Here is a 24,523-nt window from a genome sequence, read left to right as displayed (position 1 = left end):
ATATCAACAAAAACAAAGGTCTAAAAATCACAAGATGTTTCACAGGATCCCAGACTATCTCTTGGCCAGATAAGTCTTAATATTGCTTTCTGGCTGAGTTTGTTTTTCATTTCAGCAAAAGTATTGGAGGGTGTGACTGACAGGTGTGCTTTGTTGCCTAGTTGTGTCCAACCACATTGATTACTCTTACAGTAACTAGTGCTGAATGCCTACACTCAGTTTCAGATTTGCCTGTGCAGATTCTATTTATAGAGGTGTAACCAACGTGACAACCAGAAAGCTGTCTGTCGGTGAAAAACAAGGGATTGTGAAGGTGAGAGAAGATGGAAAATCTGAGCCACTGCACAAACATTGGCCATAGCCAGTACAACCATTAGAAATGTCCTGAAGAAGGAAGAAACCACTGGTGTAGGACAGAAAAGTTGTGAGAGCTGTAAAGAAAGACCCTAAAACAACTGTTGGTAACATCAGCAACAACCTCCAGAGGGCAGGGGGAAGGTATCACAATCTTTTGCTGGTAGAAGACTTCATCAACAAAGTACAGGGGCTACACCAGAAGATGCAAAACTCTCATTAGCAAGAAGAACAGGAACGAAAGGCAGGAATGTATAGAGGATTTTTTTTTTTTAACATTTATGTCCTCTATAGTTATTCTTTAAGCACAGGAAGATTATTAATTTCATACAGAATTTGCTGCACAAATAAACTTGACTTGATTTAGAAGATTCTCATGCTCCAGACTGTTAATGTGTGATGACTTCCTGATGTCTTCCTGAGTGTCATTGTGATGTTATCTTGAAAATCTGGCTCTCAACCTGACGTTGTTCATTGTCTTCTGTTACAGAATGATGCAGGGTATGAGGAAAACAATCTCTTTTCTTGGCAGTCATCAAAATTGCTGGGTGTTGTCCATGTTGTGTGGGAAGAGTTTCCAAGTATTTAATACTGAAGATCATGTGGGCTGATGTCTTAGTCCTGTATCTGATATGATGTACCGTCTTATCAGACTTGAACAAGTACTCAGAATGACAGGATCCACTTCACTTGAGTTTAATCATATCTCAGATTGATCTCAGTTGGTGTGTTCATGATAAGTCTTGTTCGCACATGAATGTTAGCTGTGGAGCTACGCAAGGTTCTGAGCTCAGACCATTATGAGGAACCGTTCCATAAATTTCCATTACTATGCAGATGATACACAACTGTACATATCCAAGAAGCATGATGACATAAATCAGTTAGGTCAGCTAAAAGCATTCCTTAAAGACTTTAGGAACTTTTTTAACACCTTGACAAAGACTTTGTTCCTCTTTGTTTTTAAACCATAATGAAAAACTTTTTAACATAAAATGTATTTTTTTATTGAACAAGGTTATCTAATTTTTTAGTATTTTTATCTCTCTTAAAATAGCTCTGCACTGCTGACTTGAATAGTAATGGATTAGACTTCTTCACTGAGCGCTGATCCTCTTTGTAGGGCACACATATCTTGTGTTTCTTCAGAAACTCTTAAAAGAAATTTGGTAGGAATTTCTTTGAAGTATTTTTGACACATTTATCATCTGAAATGACAAATAGTCAAAGTACTTTGATAGCAAAAACCAGCATTTTAAGAAATAGCTTAATCTGTTGTGTAGTTACACCTATTTTGAGAGGGGTCTGACTGCAGACTGTAGCCTACATTTCTGACAGCCAATCTCACAGACCGTTCATCTGTGATACCATATGGCCAACAAAGAAGTGCCATAAATTGCTGGTACAACATATTTCCAGTTTTAGATAAAAACAAAAACCAAAAAAAAAAAAAAAAAAAAATCAACTTTACTCATAAAAACAGACTGTTATATTTATGAAATAAATATATTTTTTAATAAAACAGAGAAAAATTTCGGAGTTCTACCGAACTGAGGCTCGCTTTAGCTTTATAAGCTTTTGCTAAAGCTATCATAGCTCCATAATCAACATTACTACATAAGCGAATGTCACTAAATTAGCTTTGGCAACATAAGCTTTAGCCAAAGAAGTTAAAGCTAACATAGCTACATAGTTAACGTACCTACTTAGCTTATATAGCTGCTTTATGAGCTTAGCTTTAGCTACTGTAGCTAAAGCACTGTTATCTATAGCTAAGTTAGCTTAAGCAATATGGGCTTTAACAAACATAGCTAAAGCTAACTTAGCTACTCTGATGTCATAGCTACATAGCTCATGTAGCCACTATGTGAGGTGAGCTTTAGCTATGGTGGCTGAGTAGATACACTGACTACAGAGCGACATTATCTAAAGCTAACTGAGCTTTGGCAATGTGAGCTTTAACACAGCTACAGTTAATAAAGCTACTCTGATAATGTAGATATGTAGCTGCAATGTGACCTTAGCTTTAGCTATTTTGGCTAATGTAGTTACATTAGCTATGTAGCTACATTATCTATAGCTAAGTTAGCTACAGTAACATGAGCTTTAGCAAACATACCCACTGCGCAAAGACACGTTCAAACAACGTCTTTTCAACATCATTTTTGAACATCTAATTTTGGTCTCCTGAAGGTGCAGACTGTTACTCCAGACGACGTCCATGGTCGCTTTTCTATGCCATTTTTGCACATCTAATTTTGGTCCCCTGAAGGTGCAGACTGTTACTCCAGACGACGTCTTTTTTCCGACGTCTAGTGAACGTCCATTAATGACGCCTACAGTACCTCCATATAGGAAGTAATTGTTGTCCAAATGTGTTATTTGTGAACGTCTTTTCTACATCAAATTTAAACTCGCTGTGAAATTGGAGGTGTAGTGAACCCAAAATGCCAAATGACAAATGACAAAGTTTAACAGATTATTGGTTTTTATTGGTTAACAATTTCAGTGAAGGGAGGGGGTTCCCCATGTAGGGGGTGGTGAGGCATGGAGAGAGGCACAAAAGGAGTAGACGCAGGATTAGTGGCGAGCTCAAACAGCACTGGAATTAATAATCAACAAGAAATCACAATAAATGAGAGACAGCCTGAGAGCTGAGGTTACCGAGGGTGAGTAGCTGGCAATACTGTGGAGCTGAGGTAAGTCTCTGCAGGCTTGATTGCAGAGCAGAGACAGCTGTGTCTGAGCAGAGACAGGTGTGTCCAATCAGCCTCAGCGCACCTGGGGGAAGGGAGCAGCCTCAGAGAAGTACTATCACTACTACTACTAAACAGTAGTCAGCGTAACCTGCAGTTAAGTTTGTAAAAAGAATAGTAGCAAAATACAATAAATAAAATTACCTTATCTTTGGTCTGTACCACAAATAAGAATCAAAATATAAAACAATGAACATTAAAGTGTGAACACTGAGGTAAAAAATCCAACTGAACACAGAAAAAGTAAAGGGCTGACCAGATTCCCCTTATGAAAATCAAAAAAATCAGTCCAGAGTGACTATTAAAACTTGTTAGGTTCTTGTTAAAGAGCTGATGACAACTGAAGCACTTTTGAGGTTTTATTTTCCATCCAAACCATGGTTTCTGTTTAAACAATAAAGTAATAGGTTAACATAGGCCTTAAGTCAAACAATCAAGTTCCAATTTGTATAATTAACATAAAATAGTAAAGAAAGTGCAGTAAAACAAAGAAACAGTCTTACATTCTCAAGGATGCATGGCTGGGAAGTGGATGGAGATCAGAGAGACCTCTGCCTGACTGTGCTGGGCTTTTAATGCTGGCTGCAGGCACACCTGTTAGCCTGACACACCTGTCAGCAATTATTACTCCTGTCAGATTTGTACCATTATTGGCCACCAGATGCCGCCATTCTGACAGCATGAGAGAATTCAAAACAGTGTCTGTGAACCTCCCTCCTCCACTTCTTTGTGGCACATGCTTTAAATGCTCTGAAGCATGTGTCCTTATGAAGTCCTCAGTTGCCGGGTTATTAAATTGCATGACTCCATCCCTTCTTTTCACTGAATCACTTTTAGATGTTCAGCTGCATGTGATCAGACAGCATTGTCTTTTCCCTCCAAGTGAATTCAGTACAGCACCTTGTATTGCTTGATAGATTTTGTATTCTTGAGGGATGTTTTGTCCTTCTTCTCCTTCATGTTGAAGCAGGCCATTGGAGAACTTGTGAAGAGCCAGTGAATAATTTCATGGACTCTGTCCTTATGGTCCAGCATGAGCTAGTTGCTGCAGCTGTTCGGAACAAAATGAAAACAAAAACAAAGGAAAAGAAAAACATTTTACTGACACAACTTAAGGATAACAGTGCAGGATGTAAGACTTAAACATGTATTTCTTCATTTCAGTGTCAAAATTTTAGATGTTAGATCTCAGAATGCTTTGCAGGACATGTCCAAGTCTGTCATTAGAAGACAAAATGACCTGCAAAACATTCTACGATTGTGGCCCCCATTAGAGCTGCCTGCAATAGGCTATATGATCAGTATTGCATAAAAATGGGGAAAATGCATTCACTATCGGATATATGTCCATGAATTAAATTTCATAAATCCTCGCAAAGACATCCTGCGATATTGAAAAAGTAATTTTCGGACCAAAAGACGTTTTATATGATTGTTATTTGTTGCATATGACAATGGTGGTTCACAGCTAATGCTGTGTTCGATTGTACTTGGAACTCAGATAAATTCGACCTCCCAATCGGAAAAGTGCAATAGAACGGCCCTTGAGCTCGGGCCTCCGACTCAGGAACACGGGTAGGATCCAAGCAGCCTGAGTCAGTCAGAATGACGTAGCAAAATGGCATTGCACACCGTGAGAGTCACTTCATCTCAACTTCTACTTTTATGTGTTGTCTAATTTAGCATTTGTGTTACTACAGTACAGGCCTCTGCACAGCTCGCTTTGATGCCTGTATAAGTTCAGTAATGCATGCAGGATTCCCCTCGCTGGTGCATCCATGTCATATTTACAGCATATGATGTTTCTCTTTCTCTCTCTCCCTCAAGTAGCTAATGTATTTCACCAACAGTAATTTTTTAACCTCGGAAAAAATCAAAACAAACATCAGCTTACTGCGGCCTGCCATGTTTTCCGAGCTTATGCAATGAAACACATTTACCTCGGAAGTCGGAATTTCCGACCCAGATTTTTCCAAGTTCAGAGTACAATCGAACGCAGCATAAGCACATACACTTACGTCTAGCGGGGCGTCTCGCTCTCACTGGCCGGCGAAAGGCGCATGATCCGCGGGGGCAGGTATGATGAAGACTAGGTATGAAGTTGGACTCGCTGACAGCAACTTTTACACAGATGCACTCAGCATCGCCTTTCTCCTCAGAGCTTCCAAAGACTCTGCCATCACGTCCCTGCTCTTCGTCATCTATGTTGTTTTCTAGGTTAAAGTGCAGGACATTTATTTTGATCGGTTTCCTCACTGCGTGCACACGCCCATTTGTATGGAGATGCCGCAACTATGTTACACGAAAGTATAAAAAGCTGCTGATAAAAACACTTAACTGTGTCTCCCAGTGTGGTGTTAGTTACACTACAGTATAAAATCTGCTTTCTGAGTAAAAAAATGTTAACGTGTCTCCCAGATGAGAATTTCACCACACTGGCGTTCATGACTTAGTATCCGCCATTAACATTTGAGTTTACTGTAAATTTGGCCAGCTGGGCTGAGCTAGTACTTTTAGCGTTCGCCATCTTTGTTAACCCCTACAAAATCGCAAAAAGTGGACACTGGTTTGCAACGACTGTTGATGAGATTACAGAACAAAAAAGGTAACCTGCAGTCAAATATACTTTCTTTAACTTAATCTTGTACTTCTTTAACAGTCCAACCAAGTCTGTGTTACTGCTGTGCTTGCGACGCAAGCTTCCAGTTTAACAAAAGGCATACGTCATTTTTCCTGCCGATAGTTCCACGCTTGTGCAGATTAGCTTCTGTCACTCCGCTTGTGAGCAGCTACCTTAATAGCCGAGGTTGCCTGATAAGATGTTTGTTTTATTTTCAGTAAATATATTTATATGTGTGTAAGAAGAAAAAAATGCTGGTGTGAGCAGTATATTGAATAATGTCAATTTCATGCGCTGTTTAATCTATGTCAGTATTCTGCACCTGATGTTCATGTCCACAAGACGTTGAAAAAAAACGAGTACGCAAGCGTTCCAATATTGAACTGCATATCAACGTCCAGGAGAGGTCACACTTCGGCGTCCAGATCCACTACTTGATTTGGAGGTCAGAATGACGTGCAGATTGGGTCCTGGACCGACCGACTTGATTTAGCTCAGATTTGCACGTCCTGTGGACGTCCAATGTTTAGGGGGAAGGTATTCTGATATTGTAGTGACATATCTATTGTAGCTGCTATATGATATTAGCTATAGCTATAGTAGCTAAGTAGCTATAGCAACAGGAGTTTTAGCAAACATTGCTAAATCTAACTAAGCTTTTCTGATATGATAGATAACATGCATAGCTGCTTTGTGAGCTTAGCTTTATCTACATAAGCTACATAGCTCCATTATCAACATAGCTAATGTAGCTAACAGAGTTATGTTTGCTGCGTTAAAAAGGCTTTTTTCCTGTAAGCAGACTGTTTACTCGGCTTTATAAAATATTTTGTAGTCAGGTTTTACAGGTCAGGTTTTTGACTCTTAACTTTTATATCCCAACCTTTACCTTACCCTTAAATTGAAGTTAAATCTGATTTTATTTTGAAAGTTTTAGCATATATATCCATTCTGAGATATGTGTCTCAGATGAACAGTCTGTGAGAGTATAGCTGTTAGAGATGAACGTTCTGCAGCCAGACTATCTTGCCTAGTTTCCTTAAATGTGTAGCCTAAGCATTTCCAACTGTCCCTTTCATGCTTTTCCAATCTCACAGCATTCAAAGCACATACCTAGTTTTTTTCTACATTTCTGGGGTAAAAAATGGCCACATGCTTATTTTATTTTAAGTAAAATAAAAAAGATCCTTAAGTATTTAAATATTTCCATTTACACTGGCAGAGTTATTTCATTCTTTCCATCAGCTGTTGTGTGCTCCATTAAATCCTGAACCCAAGCCTCCTGAAGTGCACTCAATCTTCTGTCCTGATAAAAGAGCATGTCAGAAAAAGAAAGAAGAGAAAACAAAATGTTGATTCAGAGCTGGTGTTGTTTGAGGACAAAGTACCAAACAGTGAAATGGAACACATTAATCACCTTCTTTTATACCTTTCCAGTCACACTTTTGTCTCTTCCTAAAGAAAGTGGAGCAGTAAGGGTATGAGATAAAGAAAACAGTCAGAGACAAAACTCCAGCTCAGTGACACAGATACCCTGTGTGATAGGAAATAACCATGTTCACCGAGACCAACTGAAGAGCAAAGTCAAGCTATTTAAAACAGCTAATCGAGTTAATGAATATTCAGAAGGGGGATGAAACAGAAAGCACCTTCTACTTCAAACATCAAGCGCTCGTTTAGGCTAAACATTAACTCCAATCAGAGGGGGCGATCATAGCAGGAGCTGTAGAGAGATAGACAGCCTGTAAAGAGGGGAAAAAGGAGCCATTCTACTGTCTTTATCTTTTTTTTCCTTCAAATTCAACACCATGCTAACTTTGTACCCAGATAGAAAAGAGTTGTAGTCTTGCCTGAGTGTTTGCCCACATAAGCTCAGCAGGATTACCCTCTCCGTTTGTTCATGGCAACACTGCACCAATGTAAAGTAGCCCCAAAACCTTGGCCAGAGGCCTGCTTGAATTTTAAGTGACCTGTTTGCCCACTTGTGTGTCCCAGCACATCTCTCCCCTTCACCAGTCCTCTTGGGCTTTCTTATTAAAGAGGACATACACATATCAAGGGCCTCCTTTCACTCCTCTGAGGCCCAGAGACAATATTTCTTATTTCCTATGTGGCTGGACGAGCCCGCCCCCCTGTCACCTCATAGCACTATATAAGACAGCAAAGGGGCCTGATGATAAGAAATTGGTCTCAAGAACAGCCTGGCCATGCGGTGTAAAGTCCTCGTCTATGTCGTTCTGCTGGCTCTCATAAAGCATGGTGAGTATTGTGTCATTGCATTCATAGGCCGGTTACAAAAGCTGTATTGTTGACAACATTCAAACAGACCAGGTGGATCTGGGAATATTGATTGTGAGTTATCTCAGGTGGACTCTGAATTCTTAGGTCAGTAAAAGGAGCCTTTTACAGCAATTAGTCCTAATGTGAGCCATTAGTTTGAGTATATTTACTATAATGATATGTTTTACTTGGTATGAGTTTGAATAAGTGTAGAAGTACTTATGAATTCTGGTCAAAGTCATGTCAGTGTGTTCCTGACCTACATTTTTTGTTGATATATGGCAAACAATGGCAGTGTATCAGTTCAAGTTTTAAGAATAAGGTTGCAAGAGTGAAAGTTATAGTTCATAAAGTCAGATGTGACTGGGGCTCAGCTATTTATTCTGACGTACAGTATGATCATTCAAACTTAATTTAAATCTTAAGGAGTCATTGAGAGCAAGCTCTCAGTTTCAACTATGTTTAGAGTAAAAGATACACAGCACTACAGAATAATACAAAGTACAAGATGGCAAATGCACAGTTATTAGTAACTCAAAAAGATGGAATAGTTCAAAATCATAGTGTTGAATTCAACCAAAGATACACGTTTCTGCATTTTTAATTGTAAGTGTTAATATGAATGCTGAGAGGTTGAAAGTATTGTAGACAGTCACAGTAAGATGGATTTAACAAAGACATAATATCTGGTGGCACCTTATCATTTTAGGCTTTATGAATAAATAAAAGCCAATGCCTGTCACATTTTACTTCAAGACATGTCCAGCCCAAGTGCTTGTATAAAATGCAAAGATGTGCAGTGCAAAGGTGTTTGCACACTGAGTCTGTAATTCTCGGATGTGTTTTTTTTTTTTATTTGCCAATTCCCTCATCCTAAAAAAAAAACACTTACTCAAACCTTGCACATTGAGTCTGATGGGGTTTTTTTTGTATCAACTGCAAAAAAACACATCCAAAAATAACAAAATCAGTGTGCAAAGATGTTAAAATCAAGTCAGCCCATGTATCTGTATTCTGCTCAGCATCAAGAAGTTTAGTTTCAGTAAGGAAATCTACTTTTTAGTGCAGCTTGTTTGCCAAGACTAACAGTGTGGAATTTGACTGTGAGTTTGTGATCAAACCAGACTCCGAGTTATTTGTATTCACAGTCTCTCTCCATTCAATGTATGTAATCAACTGACCACAATGTCTATGAGTCTAGAAAATAGCATGTCTTTGTTTTGGTTGTAACTGACCAAAAGCTTGCAGAAAGATTTCAATGGTTGATTGTTCAATGTCAGCAAAGCAGTATAAAAATGTGTCATCAATGTATAAACTGATGTTAAAATTTGTAATAGCCAATGTATTGCAAATTAAATAGGACTTAGTGTTGAACCTTGAGGAACTCCCTTTGACAAAGATAGAAACACAGAATATTTTTATCCGTGAGCACCCAATGACGTCTCTGGGACTGATGGTCCTGAACCATTTACAGGACTCAACATCAGACCTGCCCTCACTTAGTCTCCAAAAGCGCAAGACATAGACAAATGATGCAACACAGTATTTCTTTACTTCAACAGCAGAAACAATCTCATTTGTAACAGAGATTGATGTGGACTCTACATGTGATTACTGGAGAGGAATGATTTGATTGTTAACTGATGATTCTTCAAAATTGCCTCTTTTATGCTTGTTATAGTATCTGTAGTTGTTTAATAGTCATAGTAACAATACACGGTTTTTCAAATTCCTGTGGCACACTTAGACATGCCTTAAGGCACACTATTTAAGAACCACTAGTCTAGAGGTGTGCTCAACATCACAAGGAGAAATCATGGTACAAGATGGCGCACTTCTACATAAGCCTTAGGCTACTTTATTTCATGTTTGTTACTAAAATATGTTGCAAGGTGGTAACTTTTTTTTCTTTTGTCCCTTTTTAAGCTTTGTTTTGTCACACTGGTGGATGAGTAGAACCTTTTTTGCAGATTGAGCCCAGCTCTTGTTCTTTTCCTTCCTGTCACCCTGCCATAATTGATGCATCTATCACACTCAACAAGAAGTGCTAAATAAACACTTAACACCAAAGAAACTCAAGTGTTTAGCTTTATACCTGCCGACAGGTATTTATTGTACTAGTTATTGATTAAGCTGATTGCGAAGCCAGATGACACTGAAAAGCCTTATATTTACTTTGATTTTAAGAGGTGTTCCTAGATTATTCATTTACAATTGGGAGTGAAAAGAAAGAATGTGACGTGGAAAATTTCATTTAAAAGACAAAAACTTTTCTTGGTTCTTTTAATGTTATGACAAGTATTACTTTATATAAACCTCTCAAGAAATATTAACCAAGGCTGAGGTAGTATTGTTTCTGCAGTTTTGGTTTAGTCCTGTATGTTCTTACCAAAGTTAATGCAAGAGATTGAAAATGTAAGTTAGCTTTAGGCTAAAGCTGCAAGACTTTAGCACTTAGTTTTTATGTTTTGCTTTAAATTTGTGAGAAAACCTAATGACATTTGCTATCTGTTAAAAAGTTTTGCATTAGACAAATTATAAAAGAGGACTCAGTGACCCAAAGTCAATCAGTCTATACAGCCACATCTTTGTTTGCTAATGTTAGCCAAAATTAGCAATCCTACTTGTAACATTAGACAGACAACAGAAGTACAGCTGCTGCTGAACAAGGTGGGTTTTATTCCCCTAGGAAACAAACTTTCTTTCACAAGAAGACAATTATTTCATTTTGAAAGATGAAACGCTTCACAGGAGAAACATTTTGTTTGCTACTATCCTTGTATATTTCAGTGTGCTTTGAAACTTTCTATAGGTACTGTGGTTTTGGGCTATGTCAGCTCTTTTTATGGCAAAAAAAGATTCAAATATGGGTTTCAGAGGCACTTTGAATAGTCAAAATTTGTTTACTGTAGAGGTGAAAACTGGCTTACTTGTCTGCTAAACTTAAGGACAGTGGGTTTAAAGGGACGGAGGACTTCAGCACAATAGAAGAGGGAAATGTACAATAACCTGAAAATGTTCCTGTGGTTGTAAAACTCTAATGAAGTCTTTGTAATGTTCATGCAGTATTTTTAGAATATTTCACAAGGGAAGATTAGAGCATGATAAATATGCTAACTTAAACATGCTAACTTAAACTATATGATAGCTTGGCTAGGGCTATGAAACTTGATTTCTTTTATAAAAACACTCTTCATCTCTCGTGCATGCAGACGAAAATGAATCATAGTTAAATTTGCAGCTTGATATCAGACTCAGTCATGAATTTGATAGCAGTTTAACAACCATTTCAATTAGCTTCCTATGTGTTTAAAACAAGCACACTGTTAAGTAAAGGTGTTTTTTCTCTCTAAAATTTAAAATTTGTTTGTTTTCTTCAGTGTTTCCATCTGAAATACAAGCCAGCCCAAATTCAAGGGTCATCCTCCCCTGCAATGTGACCTTCCCCCCTTCTTTGGGCCAAATAGACAACTCTCTCATCAAAGCTGGCTGGACTAGAAACGGCTCTGACGTCGCCTCATTCAGTCAAGCGGTGGAGCAAAAACAGGAAGGCTTTAGCTGGGACACTGGGGATTTTGTCAATGGGGACTTTTCGCTGACCATCCTCAGAGCCAGTCTGGACCTGCAGGGGGTTTACGAATGCACTGTCAGCTACAACTCCATAATGCAGCACTCAAGTAACACGACATTTAGTATCCTTGGTACGTCCTTATTCAGATTCTAGGGTTTGCACATTTAAGCTGAACTTTTATATTATCCTTTCTTTTTACACAATTTTCTCCCTTTTTACCTTTCTTAGCCTCCCCTGTTCTCTCTGTCCCACAGCAGTGGGTGGTATTAGAAACAGAGAGCCAACTAAAGTGCAATGCAGGCGGTTTCTACCCTCCTCCTGTCACTTTCTCCTGGACCAGAGACGGGCAAGTCATTCAACCTCCATACAATGTTGAAGGTGAGCTGACTGCAGATGGATACTATATGGCTGTAGGTAACTTGACCTTCTTCCCCTCCCGTGAAGACCAGAACATGACCTTTGGGTGCAAGGTGTCCCACAGTGGCAGCCACCAAGAGCTGGATTTTCAACTTAACATTACATGTGAGTGAACACAATGAGTCATCAAATATCTCTTTCACAGTAGGACTGGTAAAGCTGGTTCCTTCAATCATTTCAGCTGTAATGAATGTTTATCTTAATCGGATTAAGCCTTTTGTGCTCCCAGGGATTCTAAATATTTTTTGGCATTCTTCAGATCAACCCTTTGTTAGGCTTTCAGTCGTGCCCTCCAGATCTGACAGCAGTCCTCTCACTCTTTACTGTGACGTGGAGAGTTTCTACCCAGAGGAAGTGTCTGTGTCCTGGCTCCAAAATGGTACCGTTCTCCCTGAGACAGTTAACGTGGACCAGAACCCCGATGGGACCTTCAGAACCAGACGCTATTACACTTTGAGTGCAGCGCAGAGAGAGCAAGGTGGAAAATTGGAGTGTGCAGTGAACCAACCTGGGGTAGTGCATCCAGTCTCTGGCACAGCATTCTTAGAGAAACTGGATCCCAGAGGTAGACTTTAGAATTCAGTGCAAGTACAATTCACATCACACCCATATTCTTTTGTTCTTCATGTATGATACATAGGTACCCTAAATCAAATGTTATTCTCTCAGAAAAATCTAACACATTAAAATACCTTTGGGTGCTCAGTTATTTGATTCATATAAAGGTCTGTTTCCTTTCAGATGAGGCCCCAGTGTTGACAAAAGCCGCCAAAGCCTCAGTGGCTATGATGTGTATTTCTATAGTGCTGGTGTTCCTGCTTTGCTTTGGATTTTCTTGGAGAAGACGGGATGGTGAGTCAGTGCAGTTGCTGTATTGTTTTTACTGATGTGTCAAATCTGAAATCAAGGGAAATCAAGTTGTGTCTATTCACATGGCAAATGAACTTTGGTTATATGACTTTTATTGTCTTTAGATCACATTAAATATTACCTCTTTTAAACAATGATGGCAGAGGCTTCAACATAAACTGCCAACCTACCCATTACTCTGATCTAATCATTTTGAAATATCGACTTGAAGAACTAGGATACAAATCACCAACAGTTCAGTAATGGAGCAACCTGCACTTCCACTGAACCAGTGATATTCCTAAATAATCGTTCTATTTGGTTAACCTGATATGCCATATAGACTATTTCATACAGCCATTGCGTGGATATTTCTCATTCATCTGGGAAAGCTTGCTATCAAGGCATTTGGGAGGAGCAGGACTTCAAAAATATATCTCGTAAGGTGATTGGACGAAAGTTCTGTCTGTCTGTCACATTCATCACGAGCCAATCAGAGCGACAAAACGTGATTTAGTAACACACATGCGCAGCTCTGCAGCAAATTTACTGGTAAACGCTACTGTAGTTTAGGAACTGTGGATTATGATGTAGATTAAACGCCATGGCCAGTCGGAAGAAGAGCGAAAATGTCTTTTCCGCCAAGAGGAGCTTACAGTGGGGCTCTTTGCACTTGTTTTAATAAGGAAATGTGGTCCAGCTCTGATTACCTGCCACCATATCAACAATACATCCATGCTAACCGCTAACTAACAGCTCCCATTGTGTATACAGACCCACACTACTCCCCCGCCCCTTTCCCTCATAACTCCTGAGAACTCGAAGCAGGTTGGCATATGGGTGGAAAAAAATTTTCAGTACTTTTCTACGCTTTTGACACCACCTTACACAATTCAATATCTGTTACTTTTTACAAATGATAGTATTAGAGTAACAAAGTTTTGAAGAAAAAAACTCATACATACACGTGTTATAAACCAAGCGATGTGAAATCAAGTAAGAATTAGTGACGTGTCCTTTTGCTAAAACAGAAAAGATGATGGGTATAGTGTGTGTTATTGACTGATAGAGAGCAGATGAGAGAGACAGCAATGTCTCCTGGTCCTTTAAAGTTTTCCTTTACATCCCGATTCTGCAGACTGATGAAAGCCTCACAGCACTGGTGTAGTTGTGTGTGCAGATGTGGGTATACGATTGATTTATATACAGTATAGTGGGTGTGCTCTTCGATTTCAAGTGGTATACTGTGGTGATAAAATAAATAAGTAGGTATACTCGGTATGTTCCCCTGTATACCCTGCACTTCACCACTGCTTTACAGCCCTGCTTAAACACTGACACCCATCCAATGAAATACAAACAGAGCAGAATCACTGCATACACTTCTGGTTTATTGATGATAACCCAAAAGAAATGCTTCATTTTAGGTAGGTTCTAAACATGAAGTTTAGGGTCAAAAGCCAGCATTAAAACTGCAGAGCACTTGCAGAATGCATAGGATAGTTTGGGTCTGATTGGGGTGTATACTAACAAGAATAAATAATCCCCCAACTGCATTACCTTGGGACATAGTCCAACAACAAGAAATTTGACTTGAAAGATATCAGTTGGACTTATCATGTTTACATGTATTTCACAAGTCATGCAACTCAGATACTAGATCCAGCACATATAGGCTCTTGACAGATGATGTATGAAAATAAGATCAGCGTTCCCTGTAAAGTGGGGAACTCTATTCCACTGTGTCCACGGCTGTTTGAATGTAGGGATGCACAGATACAGTATATCAGATATCAGTTTAACATTGGTAATAGCTGATATCAGTCCTGTTGACAAACATCAGCCATTGACAAATACTATGACATGCACAGATAACAGTAGTCAAATTGTTTCTGTGGTGTTCAATCAATTTCAGTGCTTACATCCATCACACCTAATTGGTAAATCAGACAAGAGATAATCTACTGGGCAGAAGTCACCAGCTGGACAAAATCTGACCTATTTTCATGATCAAACTCGAGAGAGGGTGAATGTTACACCAATTAAGTGATGGGCAAAAAAAACCCACTGGTGTCAGACATTGATTCAGCTGTTTTAAAACTGCCACAAAATGAAAACATCATCACAGAAGCTTTAAAAAGTGAATAATTTCCAGGGACCTGAACCCAATTTTGGGAGCTATGAGTATATTTTAGGGAATATTTAGGGAATTTCAAACGAGCGCCTCACCCCTTGATGCGTGAACTTTTCTGTTTTACTTTAAACCAAAATCAAATCTTCAAAGTAGATCAAGTTTAACTATAACTCTGTTTCTAACTGACATGTCAGTAAAACATTTCCATAAGCTACCATGGTAGTTGAAATAAATACATAGAGATAAAACCACAATGAGTTCTAGGAACACTTGATCCGGCAGGTTGTGGGAAACCTGTTTTGTGTTGTGTTGTTACAGCTGATCTCATAAAAATGCTGACTGCAAATCCTCTAACTATCTGGCATTAGCTGTTCTTTATTTTCTCTCATTGACTCCTTTATCTGTGCTCTTTTACCCCCATCTCAGAGAAACAGAAATCTCTGAATGTTTCTGGGATCATCCTCCCTCCACGCGTGACAGTCGGTCAAAAGGGCAGGGTCTCAGTGAGCATAGAGGGCAGGAGGGTGGACCGAGTCCAGGCTGTGTGGTTCCTCAATGACACCCCTATCACTGACACCTCCCTCACAGGTAAGACAGCTGAGACACATCCTCATTCACTCTGTTTACAGGCAAGTGTTTTGTTTCGCCTTACATCAGAGCCATCAACTACTGTACAAGGAACAGCTAAAAATTATTGTCCAACGTCCAAAAATTATTTTTCATTTTATTGCATGGGAGAAGTGTGCAGGCATTTCTTCTTCTCCCTCTTGTTTTGATTTGTCCTGCTGCCCCTGTGTTATGAACATGCAACCAGCCCTTTTTTGTCTCTGCAGATTATAACTATCTTGACCTTAGATCTAATATTTATATCAACTATTAATGTGCAAAACTTTAAGGCATGTTTGGGCCCCAAACTGAGGGGTGTAGATGTGGTGAGTAAGCCGCCTGAGGGCGCCATCAAGAGGGAGGGAAGACATTACTCTGGTCATTCCTTGGACATCCTTGCATAATACCAGGGACATGGGGAAGTCCTCAGTGAAAAAAAAAAAAAAAGTCCACACCTTTAGGGTGCAGTAAGGGGTAGATGTGGCGAGTTAGCATGGCCTATGGTACAGTCCAAGCGGGTAGTAGGTTAACACAAACTCCATTGTAAGTTCTTTTTGGTTGTTTTATCAAAATAAAGGCAAAAAGCCACAAACATCTGTCTGCAGTTCTGTTGCCTTGCAGTAAGACAGATCCTGGTTCAAATCCTGTTTGGTCTTTCTGTCTGGAGTTTGCATTTTTCCACTATGCATTCATGGGTTTTTTATGGTTGTTCTGGCTTATGAGGTTGTTTGGTGACTTTAAATTGTCCTGAGTGTGAAAGTGCCTGGTTAGAGTCCACTGATAGCAAAGATCAGCACAGGCCTCCCACAACCCCAAAGAAGACAAGCAGTATACAAGCAGTATAGGCTCTGTCTGCCTGGAGGTTGCAGAAATTAGATTTGCACATATTAACAGAAATCATGGTATAATACTTATAAATAATTCATACACTGGTTGTTGTGTGGAATAATTTGTGTTTAGGGCTACTTTGTTTGGATTTACACACACAAAAAAAAAGTTAAAATTTATGTTAAATTTGGCCCCAGAGTATCACTACTTTTTTTTTCTGTCGGTCCGGGGGGGCTCGAGTTTTCTTAGATACAAGTAGGGGGAGCTAAAAAGAAAAAAGCTTGGGAACCACTGGTATAGATAATCGATGAATAGATGGATGAATAAGACTGTGCAATATCAATTTCCCAAGAAAGTGGACAGAAAAATGACTGAGATTAATGTGTTGTAATAATTGCATTGGCTTCTGAGGTATATTCTGCGTTGCAGCTGCTTATACAACCATGTTTTCTCTTTTACCCTTAATTCTGCTAACAATTGCCCCTCTTATCTGGATAGAAGCCTCTAAATCTAACTTTAACTGCCTCTATAACCCCCTAACCACCATCCATCTGCCCTACGGTCTAACTCTCACCTCCCCAGTGTCAGAGAAAGGCCGTCTGCTGCCCTCTAGAGAGGAGATGGGGTATTACAAGCTGCACACTCAGGGGCCGCTGCACTCATCTGGAAGTGGAGTCCAACAGCTGATCGCCTCGCTCACCTTCATCCCCCAGATTTCAATCCACAAGGGGGCGGTGTTCAAGTGTCAGGTATCCTACCTGGGCAAAGACAAGATTGTGGCAGAGAGGGTGTCAGAGAAGTTTACCATTCTTTGTAAGAAAATGCTTTATTTATCACTCATGTTGTCTTTATTTCCTTAGTTATCAGTTATTTGATGATATTTGTGTATTTCAGCTGCTCCAGAAGTATCAGAAATCCAGCTGGCTGAGACACCAAGTGACCCTGGTAAGGTTTAGACTTCTGCTTTAATTCAGAGTGTAACTTTCTGGTTGTGGGGGCTACATTTGTGTGTTTCTGTCCTCCAGATGTCATCAGCATGACTGTCAGGGCGTCACATTTCCATCCAGATGTTATTACCTTCCGCTGGTTCTGTGAGGGGAGTGAGCTGAGCCCTGTAGCCTCCCAGGCCTCATCCTCCCCTCGACCCAATTCTGAAGGCTTCTTTTCAGCCTCCAGTCAATGTAAACTCCCCCGCAGTGAACTGGAAAGAGGAGGCACCAAAGTGTGGGTCAGTGTCCATCATATCGCCCTAAAACAGCCGGTCACACGAGAGACCAGAGGTACAAAACAACAACAGAATAAAAACATTTAAGAATGAATATTGGAAGTTGTTAATGATCATATTTTATCCTGACCAGGCTTCATCAAGAGCCCACGTGTGTCTGATATCATCCGCTCCATTTCCACTCCTGATCAGCCTTTCACGCTTGGATGTGAGATCACAGATTTCTACCCTCCAAATGTCTCAGTGACCTGGCTGAAGCTCAGAGAGGGAGAGCGGGATGACAGAGAAGACGAGGTGATAGAGGGAGGAGAGATGTGGGGCCCAGTGCAGACTCAACCCAGACTGTACAGGGCCACGGCCACACTGAGGAGGAGGGCAACAAACGAGGAGAAGAAAGAGAGAGGAGGAGGGATTATTTGTAGAGTGGAGCACTGTTCTTTAACAGAGCCTATTGAGAGATACTGGAGAAATGTTGACATTGGTATGTATTTTTACAGGAACTTTTAGTGCATAAGACACCCTTTTTATACTTAAAACCTAAGCAGATATCACTCTTTACATTTATTCACTTCGTATTCCTTGATAATGAGTTAATTTCAGGTTGTTTTAGCAGTATTTCAGAGTTATGTAGTTAATTTGGGAGATCTGTTATGCAGCCAGCAAGATGATGGCATCCATTATGACACACAAATACCAAAATACAGTTAAATGAGAGAGAAGGAGAACTGTTTAAACCAGGCCATAACATTAAACAGATCATGAGAGATGATTTTTAAAAAGTGACCCAAATCATTGTTCTGCACTGTTTTCAAGTTGTCAATCTGTCGGTACAATCATCCCTGAGAACAAGACATCTCAAATATACTTTGAGGGATGTTTTCAAATTTTTGAGGTCAAGGGCTAATAGTCAAAGTATGGGTCTTATGTTCATCCCTGACTTGTTAAAAAAGATATCTCATAAAAGTTTTACGGGACTTTCTTGGAACTTTGCACAAATTTCCACACTGACTCAAGAATGAACTAGAGAGATTTTTAAGGTCAGAGGTCAGCGTCATTGGCCGCATGATCATCCCTTGCATGTGAGCATAATATTTCAAGAACACGTATGTTGTGTTCACTCCAGATGCGAACGATTACCTCATCACGCATATCTGAATGCAGGAATTCAGGGACTTTACTTGCTTAATTATTTTCAGTGTGCACAGATATTTTGCTCCACATGTATGCAAGTGCCCAAAAGATGCATGAGGGGAGGGGCTTCCTCTTCCCATATCTAGCATTTCAGTCAGTTGTCAACAATCATGGCTGATGTGAAATACATACGTCATTGGAGGATCTCCATGCTGTTTGGCTATGGCGGTGATTCACTTGGGTCCAGATATTTTCTCATGAGGAAGCAAATGAAACGAACAGTGCATTGAACATGGGCAAATTTGCCTCATTCGTGCCATTTGCACCGCCCAAGGCAAACTCACATCCTTACATTGACTCTACATGTGATTGACTCCCGCAAATGATTTTACTCGTGTCTGGTGAGAACACAACATTAGAGAGATTTCTTTAAACTTTGCCAAAATGTTCACTCTTACTCAAGGATAAACTGATTGGATTTTAGAGGTGAATTAACACTGATTTAGAGTTGATTTGTTATAAAAGAAGAGTAAATCATCAACACAGCTGGGAGTAATTTTTACACTCTTCAGAGTTGATTAACCTGAAGTGTTAAGTCTTATTCACACTCCACAGTGAAAACAAGTGCTAGAATCTTACTCTATTTAGAGTTAATTTAACTCTAAAAATGTTAACACTAGGGAAAGAGTGAATTTAACACCATTCTGGGGTAGGACCATATACACTTCAATACAGAGTTCTTTACACTGCAAAATTTACTGCGAATGTTCGTCAAGATCTAACTAAAAAGACCAAAAAAAGTGTCAATAAATGTATAAAAACATGTCCTCCTAGGGCTTCCATATATTTTTTAGTCTTTTGCTTTTATATTTTATTCACTTACACTTTCCTTTCATTTCCTTCAGTTGCTCCCTCCATTCCCTCATCCATCTCAGTGTGTTGGAGCAGTGAAGGTGTCGGCGTGTTCTCCCTCCTGTTGAAGGGAGGGCACCCAAAGGCCAAGTTAGTCTGGGCAGCTGGAGGAGCTGCTCTCTCACCACTGGTGTCCAATGAAACAGAGGAGATAGGAGACGACGGACAGAGAGAGATGAAGAGTCTGTGCGCGCTGGAGAGGTCGACGAGCATGCCAAGTCCGACGAGCAAACAGCCGGAGAGACAGAAGAATGGACACGCAATAAGTAAATGTTTTTATACATGTTCATACAGTGTGTTTTAAACAGCAGAGAATTCAGTCTCTTTTGTTTAAAGCTTATACCTGATTATTTTTAGAGCTGGTACTCTTACTTTAGTTCATTGTGTTATCTAAAACAGGGTGGAAGTTCTAAATGCTCTACTATAATAGCTCTACTATAATAATTTTTAAATCATGCTTTAGTTTATGTATGTTTTGCAAGTATCCCAATGACCTTAAACCCCTTTATTTTTTAAGAAAAGTCATTAGGTTTAGCACTTGTAGTCTGTTTTAGACTGATAGGAGCTCAAACTTCAGTACAGCTGTGAGAGATTGAAATATAAACATTGAACACAATGGAATTTAAGATTCTACATTTTGCAATTTGTGCCCTAATCTCTTACCTTGTGATACTATAGATCCTTGGTTATCCACAGGTTGGTTGGGACCTTAAAGTGTGTCACAAAGCAGTTGTCAGGAGGTCACAGATGTGTGCTATGAAATCAAAAAGTAAATGGTCAAAATGGTAAATGGACTTGAGCTGGTGTAGCACTTTTCTAGTCTTCTGACTTCTCAAAGTGCTTTTACACCTACTCACTCACATTAATTCATACACTGATAGCAGAGGTGGCAATGGAAAACTGGCCAACAGTATAAGATAATCCCATTCATACCTATTCATTCACATTTACACACTGCAGTGGGAGTAAATCGGGGTTTGGTGTCCTGCCCAAGGACACATCAAATGTGACTGCAGGAGCTGGGGGATCAAACCCATGATATGTGGGAAAAAAAGTCTGTGATGTGCTTTTATTTTATTTTTTTCTCCTTGTTTCATCATATATTTTGTTCCATTTCCATTCAAACTGACCCATTTTTCATCGAATCACTTGGGTATGATTGAAAAGTTTAAGATTGCAGTTTGTTGTTAAGGAGATGGTGGTGGGTCCTGATACTAGATATTGTCAGCCTTATTGTGCAAATAGGATTGTATGTTGTAAAAGGAATTAGCAAATGATTGAGGCCAGAAACTGTGTTTAATCAGGTGTTAGATAAGCCCAGAAATAAGGTAAGTTTGGGATTCACATTATCAGATGAATCATTCATATCTGAGACTGGCTAAACATTATTTTATGAATATAAACTGATTTGAAAAACATGGGAGACCGCCTTAAGGGATTGATTGGACAGAAATATCTGATACAACACCTTAAATCAAGTCCTGTTCCTCCAACTGTTGGGGGTCTCAAACAGGCCCTAAAATACTCCTCCTGCTAGCCAATAGGTAGAATGCAGGTAAAGTTATGTATTTATTCATAAAACATTGTGTCAGTTTATCTAATGTCTTCATATTTAATTATCTATCTTTTTCTGTCTCCAGAGACGAAGGCAGCAGTCACAGACCCAGACACTGAAGGGATAGAATACATCGATGAAAAAGTAGATGGGGAGAATAACAACATCGACAGGGATGAAGAGACGAAGTCAGAGCTGGATGAGGACAGTGACAAAGACACAGATGAAGAACCGGGCGGCCTGTACATAAACAAAGTCAACCTGAGGCAGGGAGCCCGAGAAAGTGAGCGTTCACGTTTGAGAGTGAGTGTGGAGATCACACATCCCACGCTCAGGCTTCCTGTTTATCGAACCTGGACAGGTAAGGCCACCAACTCGCTGCTGGTGTTTCACAGCTTAAAAAGCAGTAAATAAGCACACTGAGTTTAAATAGAATGAGTCTAGCATCCCTTTTTATGAAGAAACTTCTCTAAGGTTGTCTCACATTAAAAAGCACAGGAAATGTGGTCATGATACATTTTCAACACTCTTGTTTTCTCTATTTCAGAGCCAAATGAAGAAAATTCCTCTACTGCATAAAGCCATAATGAGAGCCCCCATATATAATGTACTCCATTTACTAATATCCTGTATATTTTTATGGTAAATATTCAGCTGTAGCCATGTTTTTAGGTTATCTAACTCTCTTTAATGTGATCAACAGGTGTGGTTTTGCTATCAACATTTTTTATCTTTATTTATTATTCTTAATCTATCCTCCATTCTGTGTTTCACTGCTACATGATTTATACAAATATCCATATTTTTGTATACAGACTTTACAATAATGAACCCGCAGATTATTTTCTAAATCTGCACTGGAAAATAAATGTAGATTTATTGAATTTTTTTGAAAGGTTTGTCTTTGCATTGTGTTTTTGTCTCAGGGTTTTGTAGTGTCTGTAAATGGTGGCCACACAAACATTTCCCATTTTAAAATAAACTTCTTCAAATTTTTTGTTCCGCTTTGCACCCTGACCGCAGAACTGTCACTTCACTGTGCAGAGGAGAAGAAGAGGAGGTGCTGTGTGGTTTATCTGGTTGATTTAAATGTTTAGTTTAGGACTTCCTCCTCTCAGTTTTAATAGCTAGTACTTGAGCAGTTTCAACAAACGTGTTCCCCTTGTGTTTCTCTTTATACACTGGTCAGAATTCCAACTGATGATATTTGAAACTGAATTTAACATAACGCCAAATACAGATTATGTTCTGAAATTCTTACAAGGCACAATTCATTTTGGACATCAAGAATTCCGTTACTGATATATAAATGTTCATTTCGGATAGAAGAAGAGCTCATTTTAACTAGGAAGGACTGAGTCACGTGTATATGTAATGTATAATTTACATCCGTTCTTGGGCCTCATCATTTTGTTTGGTATACGACCAGTATAAGGGTTTACCTGGTGTTGGATAAACTGGTTTCGCCCCATTAAACATGAACCATGCTGCTCTCTTCTCAATTTTAAGAATTTATCAGTCTTTGAAGATGCAAATGCTACTCTGGAAGAGTCTGCTGGGCCACAAAGTTTCATAAATATTCCAAAAGAATATTTAAGTCTTTGCAGAAGCCTGATGATGGCAGCGGCTTATTAATTGTACATTGTGACACCCTAATGTATCTGAAATCTAAGCATTTACATTGTAATTCTGTGATTATGACAAAAAAATGTGATTAATAAAGGTACATTTTTGAGTCTCATATTATGGTTGCAAAGGGTTTTTTGGTGGGCCCCAGAATATTTTTAGGTTTCAAATTATAAAGTACTAAATTATATTCAAGTTTGGAAAAGGCTGATCTACATTTTCTGTATTGGCTCACATTTTTGTTGATTTTTTTCTTAAAGATAGCGATTCACTTATACATTTTTAAGTCAAAGAGTATGTTGGATCAAAATGTCACTGTTATCCTTTTTTTAGATAGGACAGTGAAAAGAGGCAGGAAATATTTTGCTGAGGTCATTTTCACACCTTCAGGTACCTTAAAGAGGCCTAGCAACCCACTTCCTGTGATAACAGCCCATAAACATCACTCCACCACCTCCTTGCTGGGGTTCCAGCCTTGTCTGGGACATGGCGGCCATCCACCAACCATCCAGAACTCCATCTGGACCATCCAGTGCAGCACAGCATTCATCTGTGAATAAAATTGTCTGAAAATTAGTCTTCATATATTTCTGAGCCCACTGCAATCATTGTTTTCTTGTGGGCATAGGTAAAGAGTGGCTGAAATATAGCTTTACGCACATCAGCAAGCCTCTGGAGAATCCTGCATCAAGAGGTTCTTGGGACTTCAGAGGAACCAGTAGCTTCAAATACCTGTTTAATAATCATCAGTGGATTTTTCACAGCTGCTCTCTTAATACAATTAACTTGCTTTACAGAAACTTTCCTCAATACACCTTTATCTAAACACACTCAAATCTTTTCACCGTACAATGATCTCTCTTAATTTTTAGTGAAATATCCAGTGTTTTCAAACCTTTTGCAAAATACTGAACTATTTCATGCTTTTCATCTGCAGAAAGATCTTTCCTCCCTTCATATTGCATGAAAGCTGTGACGTGCTTCATAATGTTGAACAACCTTAATTGGTTTCCCTTTAATTAGGCTCACTTTGCAAACTAATAAACAAACCTGTCTGAGACTGAGATTGATCAGGAAAAGTGACACAATTGAAAACTTTAATTGAAAAAAATTGAAAAGCAGATATTTCTTTAATTAAATCATATTTGCATAATAATTAAAAAACACAGTGGAATGTTATTTGAACTAAACTTAAAGCAAAAAGTAAGGCAATTTGTGTTTGGTACATTATTTCTTTGTTGTAACAATGCCTCTTGGTAATAAATCTTATACTGTTGGAAAGCCTGTTTATTACCCTTTTAAATGATGCCACATTTGTAAGGATCATGCATTTGTGGGATGAGCAGCAGAGCTGAGTATGTGGGTTGCGCCCATGAAAAATGCTCCAAATCTTCTCTGCCAATGCCAAACAGCTTATTTTGCTGTTGCTATTGACTCTTGTTTTGAGCTTCTGGTAACCCAAGGTGTGGCCAATCAGGTGCCTGATTGGCAGCACCTGTGAGCATGGGCCCTGCTACAGTGGTCAGTAGATGTCTGCTTCAAGATTGGCATGCCACTTTTGACTGATCTGGATAGGGCCCGTGCGATAGGGCGACTTCAAGCTGGTGTTCCACAAAACCAAGTTGCGGCATTGTTTGGAGTGAACCCTAGTACCATCTC

At 39.3% G+C, this 24,523-nt stretch overlaps 1 protein-coding gene across 4 annotated transcripts; it reads left to right on the top strand.

Annotated features, from left to right (window-relative positions):
• Nucleotides 1-2,846: 2,846 nt before the first annotated feature.
• Nucleotides 2,847-22,979, top strand: si:ch211-180a12.2. 4 transcript variants are annotated; one of them, XM_041815669.1, is made up of 13 exons: nucleotides 2,847-3,023; nucleotides 11,391-11,711; nucleotides 11,810-12,103; nucleotides 12,258-12,563; nucleotides 12,740-12,850; nucleotides 15,408-15,569; nucleotides 16,914-17,228; nucleotides 17,310-17,360; nucleotides 17,441-17,695; nucleotides 17,774-18,121; nucleotides 19,677-19,949; nucleotides 21,324-21,599; nucleotides 21,786-22,979. In XM_041815669.1, the coding sequence occupies exons 1-13, from the start codon at nucleotides 2,990-2,992 to the stop codon at nucleotides 21,815-21,817; spliced, it is 2,778 nt and encodes a 925-aa protein (XP_041671603.1). In that variant the 5' UTR covers nucleotides 2,847-2,989; the 3' UTR covers nucleotides 21,818-22,979. The 4 variants fall into 4 exon arrangements, with proteins under 4 accessions (XP_041671603.1, XP_041671604.1, XP_041671605.1 ...); XM_041815670.1 differs by lacking the exon at nucleotides 2,847-3,023 and adding an exon at nucleotides 5,644-5,715; XM_041815671.1 differs by lacking the exon at nucleotides 2,847-3,023 and adding an exon at nucleotides 7,928-7,989 and having other exon boundaries at nucleotides 16,998-17,228.
• The last annotated feature ends 1,544 nt before the right edge of the window (nucleotides 22,980-24,523 follow it).

Source organism: Cheilinus undulatus, linkage group 20 (assembly GCF_018320785.1).
Source record: "Cheilinus undulatus linkage group 20, ASM1832078v1, whole genome shotgun sequence".
NCBI classification, from domain to species: Eukaryota; Metazoa; Chordata; class Actinopteri; order Labriformes; family Labridae; genus Cheilinus; species Cheilinus undulatus.
The sequence above is the reverse complement of the archived record's forward strand: the minus strand, read 5'-3'. Positions and strand labels throughout refer to the sequence as shown.